General features: G+C 43.6%; 2 protein-coding genes across 2 annotated transcripts in view; both read right to left on the reverse strand.

The window, feature by feature from the left end:
- COTL1 (coactosin like F-actin binding protein 1) overlaps positions 1 to 13,411 on the reverse strand; it is a 326,745-nt gene that overhangs the window by 228,130 nt on the left and 85,204 nt on the right. The gene's annotated exons all lie outside the window — the stretch shown is intronic.
- On the reverse strand, positions 307 to 7,880 carry KCNG4 (potassium voltage-gated channel modifier subfamily G member 4; the record flags this gene model as incomplete). Its single annotated transcript, XM_083370608.1, has 2 exons — positions 307 to 1,089; positions 7,137 to 7,880. The coding sequence occupies 2 exons, from the start codon at positions 7,878 to 7,880 to the stop codon at positions 307 to 309; spliced, it is 1,527 nt and encodes a 508-aa protein (XP_083226734.1).

The following is a 13,411-nucleotide window of genomic DNA, read 5'->3' on the forward strand; positions in this document are numbered from 1 at the left end:
TCTGAAAATTCCCAGTTTACAGAAGGCTCTGAGGACCACAACGTGGTAGGCCCAAACAGCCTAGATGTTGAAGACAGCAACAGCATTTGATAGTTTCCATTCCACCCTTTGGATGGTAATCTTGTCTATTTCTGCCTGGTCTCACTCAAGCATCCGTGGTTTCACCTGAGCAAAAAGCTCTCCAAGCTGTTGGTTGGAAGGACGGGTTGAAAGAGCTGGAGATGACCTATCATCTTTGGGAAGCCCAGTGGTGGTGATGGTGGTGGTGGCGATTTTGAGGTCCACGTTCTGTGGCAAAGGAGAGCCTTATCCTTTGAAAATGTACTTGATGGGGTACTCGCTTTCATCCGAAGCAAAGCTTTCGCTCTCATTGAAGGTATCTCTTTCGCTGATCATGTTGGCACTTCTTATTCTCGTGAGTTGGGCATGCAACCGCTTGTGCCGTTTCCTCAGCTCCGCGTAGGAATGGGAGAAGGTATGGAAAATGGAGGTAGCTGGAAAGGCCATAATGAGAATCCCACTCAGGATGCTACTGAGAGCCACCATCTGGCCCGGGATGCTCCTTGGGACCATGTCCCCATACCCCACCGTAGTCATGGAGATGATAGCCCACCAATAGGAGGCCGGGATGCTGGTAAACTCCAAGACCTTGCCTGATTCGTTCTCTGCAAGGTAGACCAGGGGAGAAAACAGCGTGATGGCCACACATATAAAGAGGATGAGGAGGCCAAATTCACGAGCGCACCTCTGCACGGTGAGACCTAAGGTTTGCAAGCCCAAAGAATGCCTCGCCAGGCGCATGACATACAGTATCCTCAGCGCCCTTAAGACCCGTAGCACCAAACCCACCTTCTCAAGATAGGAACTCCCGCTGGGACGGTGGTCGTTCTCCGACACTTCATCATCCAGCATGATGAGGGAGACATAGTAAGGAGAGATGGCCAGGAAGTCGATAACATTTAAGGGCCCTTTGAAAAACTGACATTTGCTCTTTGCTTGAATAAATCGAAGGCAAAACTCCAGGGAGAACCAGGCTACGCAGATGGTCTCTATGATGAAGATGTAGTAGCATTTTTGGGAACATTCACCCTGGATGCAGAAAAGGAGCAGGGAAGAAGCCAAAATAATGTTAGTATCCTGCAGTTTTATTGTATACCAGTTTAATGGGGGGGGGAAGACTAGGAGTAACATGACAGCAGTCTTCCAGTATTTGAGGGGCTGCCACAGAGAAAAGTGGGTGAACCTGTCCTCCAAAGCACCTGAAGGCAGGACAAGAAGGAACAGGTGGAAGCCTATCAAAGAAAGATCTAACCTAGAAAGAAGGAGAAATTTCCCAAGAGTTAGAATAATTGTCATTGGAACGACTTGCCTCCTGAAGTTGTGGGTGCTCCAACACTGGAGGTTTTCAAGAAGAGACTGGACAGCCATTTGTCTGAAATGGCATAGGCTTTCCTGCTTGAGCAGGGGGTTGGACCAGATCTCTACGGTCCCTTCCAATTGTTATAGACACCCCAAACTCTTATCTTCCTATGAAAATAACTTCTATCAATCTCGGTCTCTATCTATCTATATCTGTCAGGGGTGAAGATTAGGTCTATAGGTGAAGATTCAGTTAAACTGATCTATTGCGAATCTGCTCAACTCATGGTTGGCACCTGGTTAGAATTAGATCAGGGTTAATGGCACTCAAGAGGGGTTGGACTTAGTTTGCTGGTGGATATCTAGGGATTCTAAGGCTAATCCCTCTTTTCGCTCCACCCCCAGAATGGTTCTGCCATTCTTTCTCCTGCAACATCTCTCTATATCTGTCTGTGCAGTGGTGGCATTCAGCCGGTTCGTACCACTTCGGCAGAACCGGTAGCTAATCGTTGGTTGCCCAGGCCCAGAATGGACTTCCAGAAGCAGCATTCACACAGAGAACTGGTTGTTCACATATTTGAATCCCACCACTGTATCTATGTATCCAGGCTAAAATGCATAACTCATTGAACCTTCTTAAAGAACTCAAAGACATTCTAACAGCAGCGAAAATATGACCCTATCTTAAAACAAAAACCATTGTGCCGGTGGCAAGGTTTTTTTAGGGATGTGCCATGCCCAACGAACTATCTGGTTCAACAGAAGCAGAATTGGCAGTTTTGATCCATGTATTTATTTGTATGGTCCCTGAAGCATCCTGAGCATTTTAGAACATGAGGCCAGTTCTGCAAAAGCAAATCAAGAGCCTTTCCAGCTTGAGATCCGACAGCATCCAAGGGAGACCAACAACGGAGCAGAAAGCCATCTGTTGTTGATATTGGGGATTCCTGGGAAACATCCCCCTTGCTCCTCACTAAATGTCACATCCCAGAATTCCCTGGAGAACAACCCCATGTGGGTGATCTTATCTCATGGTCTAGCCTCCTGCCAACCAGATGCTATATTTGGAACTTTATAAAGCTCTTTTTTTCTTGTGAAAACAACATCTATCTATCTATCTATCATCTATCATCTATCTCAATCTATCCATCCATGTAGTCTAGAGTATCTGTCAGCCTATCTACTGTATATCCATCCCTATGAAAATTATGACGCCAAAGCAAAATGATGCTCTTCCCTACAAGCTCTGTAAATTTAATGTAAAGAATTAATTAACATTCATTCCATTCATGGCACACACAAAAAATGAAATGGATAAAGCTGTACAAATTATCTAGTGCTGCTCAAGTGACAAGCGTCAACATTCATAAGAAGTAAAACCCTGCAATGCAGGGGTGATGGTTGCGTTATATTTTTTATTGCAAGGATGTAGATTGGACATTGCTGGCATTTTTTTCTAATTGTGTACTTTTAGAAAATGTATTCCTTGGAAGAAGATCTGCTGGAGAGGGCTAGCTGAATGTTCTAGAAGGACCACTTGGTCATAAATATTTACTCTCCCCAGACTGACACCTTCCAGAATGGATGAAACTGGTGTATTCAGAATAAATTGTGTATGACGGGGTTTCTAACACATCTGGAAAAGATTTTTTTTCAAAGAAATATGACAGATAAGGAGATCAATGAGTCAACATTGTTTGTGTGTGTTCCTCTTATTCTCAGCAGAGAAATCTCCCACCCTATAAGGCATGCTAGTAAGAAACTTTTGACCTCAAAGCATATTTTATTCATGCAAAGTCGGTAAATTCTCCCACTCTGGTTTCAAAACTGAACTTTGCACTTGCACTGAATCCTTGTTGTTACTCCCATCTCTTTGCATAAATATATAAGGAGACCCAAATACAGCACATTAAGTCCAGTATCAAGTGCCATCCAATTGATCTTCAATGGTAATCTGACTCCTTCCAACCTGTAATCTTTGAGCATCGTGTGTGGTGCAGATTAGAATTCTTTCCCTGAAACTGGCATATCCAGGGAAAATCCTTTTCCAATGTGAGGTCTGCCCAATTGTAAGAAAGGAGCGATTTCATTCTGACCACCATGCTGAGAGAACATAGCTCCCACTTCTATATTTGTAGGAAGTTCTGAGAAAGCATACCATCATGAAACTATGGGTTTGGTACAGAATGGAGAGTCTATTTTACCTACATTCAACCTGTAAAAGAGATATTGAAACACTGATAAAAGAGTTGCCTGTTCGGATCCCAAAATGAAACGTGAGGTTTCGGGTTAAACTCAACCCCCCAAAATGTAGTTTTATTGCCAACTATACAGAAATTGTTTGTCACTTGCTTTCTTCCAGACTTTCTGGTCTATGTGGAACCCAACCAAATTTTGGCAGTCTTCCATCCAAGAGTTAACCAGGTTGGCCCCCTCCTTAGTGCTTTCAAGATCAATCAAGGGATCTGGCTATAGGTGACTTTGGATAGATAAATGCAGTTATAGATGTCAGCAATAAAAACGGAATACAGAATAACAGATTTGGAAGAACCTTGGAGGTCTTTTAATCCAATCCTATACTCAAGCAGGAGATCCTATGCTATTCTGGACAAATGGTTGCCCAGTCTCTTCTTGAAAACCTCCGGTGATGGAGCACCCACAACTTCGGGAGGCAAGCCGTCCCATTGATTAATTATTCTCACTTTCAGGAAATTTCTCCTTAATTCTAGGTTGGAGATCTCTTTGATAAGCTTCCATCCATTACCTCTTGTCCCATCCTCAGATGTTTCGGAGACTAGATCCTCTTCATTGTGACAGCCCCTCAAACATTGGAAGAATGCTAGTATTTCTAAGTATGATGGTTTTAGCCCCAAGAGTGGATGAGTGGGAATCAATTTTGAGTTCAAATCTTCTGACTGTCTAACTAGAGAATATTTTTTTAAAAAACTGGATGGATTAACAATGTGTTGAAGGTTGATATCCCCCTTCCTTAAAATTGCTAGAGATTTTTACCTCAATAAATAAATGATGGGGCATTTGACATCAACATTCTTCTACCACTTTACCATCTGAAACGGCTGAAGCTTCTCGCAGATGCATTCCTATTACAAGGGCCTCTGAGTCACATTTTTCTGCATTGCTGGTTATATTTGAATAATTAATCCAAGCTAAATCAAGCCATGCAAGGTGAGAACTGGGCAAATTAAAAAAAAAACCTATTAGTAAGAAGCTACACTACGTAGCAGCACCAAATGTAAGCCTAACGTTCTCCCTCTTCCTTGAGCGATAAATCCATAAGCCCCAGTAAGAACAGTTTGTTATGGATCACTGGGAAGGTTTAATTTAGTAATGCTATTTAACAGTAAAGGTTACACAACTACCTCACCCCCCACTCCCAAAGCATTAGGACATTTTAAAAAGGGAGTTTCACCTAAGAAGAAAATATCTTTTAAGCTCATTTCTGTGGCACGGGGGGGGGGGGGGAGGGAAAAAAAGAGAGATTAGGATGCAACTGTTTCGATGGGATGTGACCAGCAATGTGACAGGATTGCTAGCATGCTGGATGTTGTAAAGACAGACTGGGATTAAATGCACAGTCAGCCATTTTTCATTGCCATTGTCAAAAGTTACTGCTGCTGATTTCTGCAAATCAGCTCCTTGTTAAACACACACACACACACACACACACACACACACACGTGGTTATTTCTGGTTGGATTTTTGTAGTAGTATTGCTTGTTGTTGTTGTTGTTTCAGGTCAGCTGGCAATTTTAAAGAAAGGATAACCTATTTCTCCATCCTTCTTTCCCTACGAAAATCTCCACTCCTTGCCACCCGTTGCCTTCAGAGAAAACGAAGAGAATGGAAGCAGATAAAGAAGAAGCATCTTCCAGATACATGATTGTGCCTCCATTGTCAGTTTCACCCACTCTCCCTTTCATCCTTTCTGTTTCTCTCAAGGCCCCAGGCGGTGGGGATTTCAATCCATAATGCATGCCTTGGATTGAAGCTTCCAGAAAAGCTATAAACATCCACCCAGAAAAGCTATGTACATCCATACATCTGCACATCCGATCTACCTATCCATCCACTTCCAGGTCTACAGGTGACCGATATATGCAAGAATGTATATATTCTTCTTGTAAAGCCCAGAACCAGTGGGACAATGTTTTGATCTGAAAGCTGTTTTAATTGCTCCCTCCATTTGTTCTTAAAATATGTCTCCACCTGGATGCACTTCACCAAGGTTAAGATGTTTCAGATCAGTAACGGGAACCATCCCAGGGGAAAAAGAAGGTTGATAGCACAACATTCAAGGAACAGGTCTTGCTCAACTGAGGAAAGTGGAATTCCAGGGGTACTCTCATCGACCTCCAACATTTCCCCTTCAAGGAATAGGATCAAGCTGCAAAGGGATGCTGAGGGCAACCATATCAACAGTTGCATATATATATATATATGGATCTTTGGTCATTTGGGTTTTTCCCCACGTAGAATTGAAGGTGTAAGAGCAACGTTTCAACGGAATCCCATCCATCATCCTCAGGCTGGTGGCTTCAGCTTCCTTCTTCTGGGAGAAGCTCCCAGAAGAAGGAAGCTGAAGCCACCAGCCTGAGGATGACGGATGGGATTCCGTCGAAACGTTGCTCTTACACCTTCAATTCTACGTGGGGAAAAACCCAAATGCCCTACAACCCCCAAGTCTAAATCTAGGTTGTAGGCATCTTTACTCGGAAATAAGCATTGCTAGATGAAGTTTACCAAGTTCACCATCTTGGATGAAGATGTTCCACATAGGATGCCCAATGACTAACTAGTAGTGTAAATCAAATCAAAACTTAATTATGGCCAATGAACACCAATTAAAGAATAGCATATTGCCACTTCTCTCAAATTAACCCCACTTTTAACCCTCAACAAAGGAGGTCCTCAATCTATCTCCACTTAAAACAGATTGGGCAGTGACTTTTTGGTCATTTAGGCAATATTGAAATTTGTAGTCTTACCCCATTTGTAGGACACTAGATCAGGGAAGTTTGCCATGGAGGTCCCAAGTTGGTTGAACTTTGCCAAAGCTGTCTGTCTCTCTTCTAGATCATGGTCCTCATCATCTTTTGAGCATTCTGGGCAGTTGGAGTTTGGTCAGAGATCTTTGTGTTCACAGGATGTTGCCTTCAGCAAAGTTGGATCTAGCTCAGAGTTGTCTGAGGCTGTGTTTACAAGGCCCATTTACCCACCAAAATGCTAGTAAATGGGCAGGAGACATTAGAAGTTACTGTGCAGTGTTTGTGATGGCTGGTAGGTTGGGAATGACTGGTTTAGCCTTAATGAAGGCAACTTTCAAGTTCTTTTTCTATTGAAGGAGACAGCATGGAAAGAAAGTAACATCCGAGTGACTTTTTGGGCAGTAGGGTGGGGCATGATTTAAATGTAAAAAGCATTTACCTACCATGCTTCAAAGCTGCTATTTATCCTACACCTTTCCATGAGATGATATATAAAAATTCAGGGGCAAAGAAATGAGGTTTCACTACCCAACACTGGACAGCTTCATGTCAAAGTAACACAAAAGCCAACTTGCTCGACCTAACATCATCCAGATTTGTGGTATGTCCCTGACCTTTGACCTACGCTGAGCAGGAATAGGTCCATAGATACAGAGAACACTGCTGTCAAGAGAAAGCTATGGAATATCTGCTCTAAATTTAATAATTATCTATTGACCATTGACCATACATCCTTGATTTATTGTGCAAGTAGAACAAGGACATCCTTACCCTATCTTCTTCTTCTCTCAAGTCTGGCATAGTGCTGATACAAAGACTTATTGCTGTGGTCGCCACAAAGAGGACGGAGAGACAAGCAAATATTTTCCCAGGGAGACCCGACTGTGGGTTTTCCACCATGTCCCTCAAGTTGTTCATGAAACGACCAAATTTGGTCTCCTCCTTCTGGGCACAAGCCACCAGCTTGGCCCTCTGTAGTTCTTCTTCTTTGTGCTCCTCCGATAGTTCCTCCACCTTTTGAAGGAGCTTCTGGAAACAGCAGTTCTCTAACTTCGACTCTGCAATCCCCCAATATTTTAACTCCTCTCGGAAGGATAAGACACACATGTTACGAAGGAGCATCAGTTTCCCCGCTGCAAGGAAGCTGACAATCATCCCAAAAGCACTCGGGTTCCGGTCAAAGAAGAATTCATGGGTGTCTTCATCATAGTCATCACAGATCTGGGTGATTTCCTCATAGCTGTTGCACGATTTCAGTTTGCTCAGCCTGGAGGAAGGGAACTCATCCAACGTGCTCCAAGGGAGGAGATATTTGCTGCCCCCAACATTGATCATGACCTCTTTCTTGACATCAAAGGCTTGGAAGGGATCCGAGCAGTAAATTCTCCGGACCTTCTTGTAGTGGATCCCTTTGGTGGGCGGAGTCTTGACCCCTGAGATGGGAAGCAGATGGCTCAAAGATTTGCTGGAAGCAGAACCGTAGTCGTGTTCTTTGCTCCCAGCGAGAATAGGCATCTCTAAGAATTATCATGGAGGACTTGAAGCAGCATCTGAACAATGCTAACCAAGGGAAGGGGGGGAGGAGGAAAAGGAGGTTAACCCAGACAGAACCATGAGATGAAGAATAAAAATATATCAGGCCTCAAAACCAATTTTCTTCCTTTCAACTTTGCTTTCGAGAACATCCAAGTCATTTCAGTGCAGAAGATGCTGCCTGCTGATCTGTGGCACGGCAAGCACTGACTGCCCATAGATTTGCAGTTTCAGGCAAAAATAAAAATAAAATCCATGCTATGTGGAAGTTCTGGGACTGGACTCAGAGACCTCCTGTGTAAAGCAGTTAAGTAGTTTTTAAAACATAAAGACCACCTCGAGGAAATCACCTGTAGGACTCATTGCTCGCCGGGTCCCATGAAGGAATAGTTCCAGGGTGAGCACAATAACTCAATTAAAAACAAGCAATGAAAGCGCCCTGCAGCATTAGACCAATAGTCCATCTGGCCCACTTCCTGACAGAGGATGTCAAAAGACGTTCATCCACCATATATGAAGGAATTGATTTTCCTCCACGCCTAGCCCCCGTCACCTAATATTCAGAGCCAGATTGTCCTTGGCATGGGAGATGCTTTAACCAACGGTGGACCAAACCATCCTGAATTCTATCTAATTCTTCTTAAGCTATCTGAATTAAGAGCTTCTCACTGCCCAGATCCTCTGAATTAATTAGGTTTATATGGGGAGGACTGCTCTTGCTTGACCCAAATCTCTTACAAATCAATTTCATTAGATGGCAATATTTCCCGGACAAAGATTTGCCTGAAAATATCCAGAAGGGGTTAATTAAGACTTTTGTGGTTTCCCTGCATTAGGGGATTATGTTGTACTTTGACAATAAAGGTTTATTATTATTATTATTACAATCATAGTTGCCCATCCTTAGCTGGATACTTTACATGTTAAAATGTTTTTTTATCTTAGACGGTCAGGGTCTTCTTTTGTAATAGCGACCCACGGTGAAACAACCCCAAAGAAAACCCTAGCTTTTTTTCCCCCCCAAAAAATGAAGAAGCTGATTGCATTTTAGATCATGAGCTGGACAAAAGCTGTCAGGATTACTTAATTCCAAACTGATTAAGTTTTGCTTTTGGAACATCTGCAGCTAATCACGCAAAATTCAGAACAGCCTCAAGTTTCCAAAATTGCCAAGCTAGTGTGTGTGTGTGTGTGTGTGTGTGTGTGTGTGTGTGTGTGTAGGGTTATCAGAAGCACAGGACAAAACTTGCAAACTTTCATAAGATTTCCCTCAAATTCCCCTGGGCGACTGTTTAATAGAAGCAGTGATAAAGGTAACTTCATATCATACATTAACGATAGCAGCCTTAGAGCGTTTTTTGGAAGACTGCCTTGTTTTGCTTCCAAGCAACCTTGTAAGGTAGAACAGGATGGTTTTTTAAATTTTTTATTATTTTTTAATTTTATTTATTAGATTTATATACCACCCTTCTCGGGAGGTTGCACCTGGTGACATGAAACACTATTTTGTCCCTTCTAAAGAGGATGCTATGGATACATGCCTGTTTTTCCATGCAGGACTTATTTTTTCATGCATTTCCCATTCTAGGGACTTGGCAAACCCATAACCCAACTGAAAATAAGGACCTTGGTGTCCCTCGGTCCCTCTCGTGCCCTGCAGCAAGCAAGCAGCCATTCCCAAACCAACTTTCCCAAAGTTACTTACTGCGCTAAACACCGGCTGGATGCAAGCTGTTTCCCTCGCCAACCAGAACAGGAGATGGATTTGCATTGCTGAGCGGGGCTGACAGTTTGATCGGCATCTGTCGCCCGGATTCCACCGAGAAAGAATAAACAGCTCTTGTCAGCCGTCAGGGATCTGCCTCCTGCTTTGAAGGTTAGATCTCAAGCATCTTTCCTTGCCTTGTTTGGTACTTCTGCAAAGGAGCGTCTAGCAGGAGCTTCCCGGGAACTGGAGGTCCTTCTTCTGCAGCCAAAGGCAGAGAGGGAAGCGTTGCTTCTCCCTGGAGACTGTCAGCGTGGACCAGCACAAGGCTAGGAAGGGAGGGAAGGACTCAGAAATCTTCGTTCCCTTCCTTTCTTTCCAGCCTCCTCCAGTCGTTCCTTCCCAGAGCTGAGTGCAGGAGAACAGCCATTTCTCGGGATGGTCAGAGACAAGCACCCCATTCACTGGGGAGTGGAGGCTGGCCAAGACCATTTGGAAAACAGTCCTTTTGTAGACCCTCCTGACGCCTCCAAAGTGATGGGGTTCCCTTGTTATTCTTTGACTTTGGGGATGCCCCAAATGGAAGGTTTGGGGTGTGTGTGATTTTTCCTTCCCTTTCCTCAGGAGCCAGGCTGTTTCAACCAAGGTGAAAGTTTCAACTAACTCAAGTCCTAAACGTGCTAAACAAGATGGACAAAGGATGGATGGAGGAAACGTGAGTGAAGGAGCTGGAGAGCGGGAGAGAATGGCTAAAGAAGAAATCAAAGAAGCCAGCCTTTTGCTAGCTGAAAAGTCTCCCTCTTCACTCCACTCGGTTCATAAAATGGGACTGGGAGTGGGGTGCGGGTAGGGACAGGACTGCACGGAAAGTCTCCACGTTTTGGGAAGCTCTGTTCAAGAGATCTGTCCACCCTCCCTGTGGCTGGCTTTGACTTTCCACTCAGCATAGAAATTGTCACACCTGCGCATCAAGGCTCTCACTTGGACAAGAAATCAACAGGTGTTTAGGAACTCTGACAAAATATGTGAGTGTGTTGCATGTATTTGTAAACACACACACACAAAACAGACTTACAAACATGTCGGCAATATTCCATTCAATTCCCACAACTTTTTTCATTATATTCTAATGTTGCTATGATTGCTTCTGCATTAGAATCCTTCCTTCATTCATTTTCCTTCCTTCCTTCCTTCCTTCCTTCCTTCCTTCCTTCCTTCCTTCCTTCCTTCCTTCCTTCCTTCCCTACTTACTTACTTATCCTTTCTTTCCTTCCTTCCTTCTTTCCTCCCTCCCTCCGTCCCTTCCTTCCCTACTTACTTACACCCTTTCTCTCCTCCCTCCCTCCCTCCCTCCCTCCCTTTCTTCCTTCCTCTCCTTTTTCCTTCCCTCCCTCCCTCACCTTCTTTCCTCTCCTCTCTCCCTCCTTCCCTCCCTCCCTCCCTTGTCATGGACTTCTCAGAGGTGATACCCTGCAAGTCCAACCATTAGACAAAGGCAGCACCCAATTTCAGCCTCTCGTTGTTTTTTTAAGTGGGTGTGCTCCCTCTCGGCGGAGACCCCGGTTGGCATCTGTGGCACATGGGCCTGTGCCAGCGCTGGGGTTGAAAGAAGTAACCATGTGCCACCAGCCTGATCAGTTCCTGCATATGAAATCTCATCCTTTGCCTCAGGCAGCGAAGTGCCTTAGGAACTTTAGCTGAAGTGATTTTTTTTCAAGATTTTGCTGGTGGCCAAATTAAAAGAAATGCCTGGATGTAGCTGAGGATTGTCTCTTGATAGCTCACGGGTGAATCTCTGCTACAACGTTACCCCATGGGCTTCTTAATATTAATGGCTTTTCTTTAAAAACAAGAATCCTAGAATATTTTGCATTTCTAACTTTTCTTCAGGAATTCTACGTTTCATGCTCCTGACTTCATTATCAATATTGCTGCCTGCAATTGTCGATCCCAAACACAATAGGTACACACACTGTACAGCACACTGTAGACTTCATTCCTGGGTACATCTTTTTTTTAAAAAAAAAATCCAAATTGTTTCCTCAGGTCCTATTACCATCTGACATGTTTCAAGTCTGCATTGCCAAAAAGAAATAAAAGATCAAATAAAATTAATGCTGCCAAAATTTGCGTAGGTGCAGCTTGGGCAGAAAACTGGGGTCAGTTATACAGTAAAGCCAGCCCTTGCAAATAGCAATAATCCAAATATTAAATGCATCCAACAAATTTCCAGCCCTAAGAAAAAAAAAGGAACATAGTAAGTAGCAGGTGGGCATGAATGTCAGCCAAGATGCCAGAAGAAAAAAAAAAGTGGCTTTGGCTGTAGAAAAACCACAGAACTGGAAGTCTTCGGAGATAATTTTGAAATAAGGAAGCAACTACAGGTAATCCTTGACTTGAGCCCAAAACTTCTGTTGTTAAATGAGACATTTGTTAAGTGAATTTTGCCCTATTTTACAACATTTCTTCCCACAGTTGTTAAGTGAAACCCTGCAGTTGTTAAGGAGTAAGCGAATCCTTACTTTGCTTGTCAGAAGGTCGCAAAAGGGGATTACGTGACTACACACACACACACACACACACACACACACAGGGATGCTGCAACCATCCTAAATGCAAGTTAGTTGCCGAGCATCTGAATTTTTATCACGTGACCTGGGGGTGCAAAGGTCGTAACTGTTAAAAGCGGTCAAAAGTCACTTTATTCAATGCCATTGTAACTTGGGACGGTCACTTAATGAACTGTCGAAAGTCAAGGATTACCTGTCCTGAAAGCCTATACTAAATTTATTACTATATTTCACAATGTATTAATTTATTTTTCTCAGCAGAAGCATATATTTTGTATTCTGCATTTTCCTACTTTTATCCAGAGACAGAAAGGAAAGGTTGAAACATCTGTAGGCGTCGGTGGCAGAGCTGATGGGAGAATAAAAATTACCTCATTGCTTTTTGCATTCGTTCTGTTTTCCTCCACTTTTTTTTCCCCTGGTACATTATGATCAATCGCGTGAAAAACAAGTCATTTAGCTGCCTCCAGATTGTCGTCGCTGTAGGTGTCGGTGGGAGGGAAAGGGCAGAAGTGATGTCATAGGCGCCATGACGTCACTGAACAACTGACGCGTCTTTGTACAATGATGCTAACCAGTGGTGGGATTCAGCTGGTTCCCACCACTTTGGCAGAACCGGTAGCTAATTTTTTTGTTGCCCGGGCCCAGAAAGGATTTCTGGAAGCGGCATCCATGCAGAGAACTGGTTGTTCACCTATTTGAATCCCACCACTGGTGCCAACAGTTGCTTCTTGAGAAACCACAATACCCATCTGCCCCATACAAGCAAGACAAAAAGCAAAGAGCCAATACAGGAGAATATGTGTAACTCAGGGTTGAAAGGAGGAATCCTTGGTGCTCCTCTGAGCTTGGCGGTTTTCTTGCAGATATTTCATTACCCAAACTAGGTAACATCATCAGTGTCAGAAGACAGTGGAGTTTGCAGAGTGGAGGGAGGAGGAGGAGGAGGACTGTGGGGTCTTTGATGCTCTTTGAGCTTGGTTGTTTTCTTGCAGATGTTTCATTATCCAAGTAGGTAACATCATCGGTGTTAAAAAAGAATGGGGTTTGCAGAGTGGAGGAAGAAGAAGGAGGAGGAGGAGGAGGAAGAAGAAGTTTGCGAGGTCCTTGGTGCTCTCTGAGCCTGGTTGTTTTCTTGCAGATGTTTCATTACCCAAACTAGGTAATATCAAAAGAGCCTTGGTGGAGCAGTGGGCTAATGCCTCCTTAAGTAACACCAGCTGCCTGCAATTAGTGCA

Source organism: Vipera ursinii, assembly GCF_947247035.1.
Source record: "Vipera ursinii genome assembly, chromosome: 10".
NCBI lineage: Eukaryota > Metazoa > Chordata > Lepidosauria > Squamata > Viperidae > Vipera > Vipera ursinii.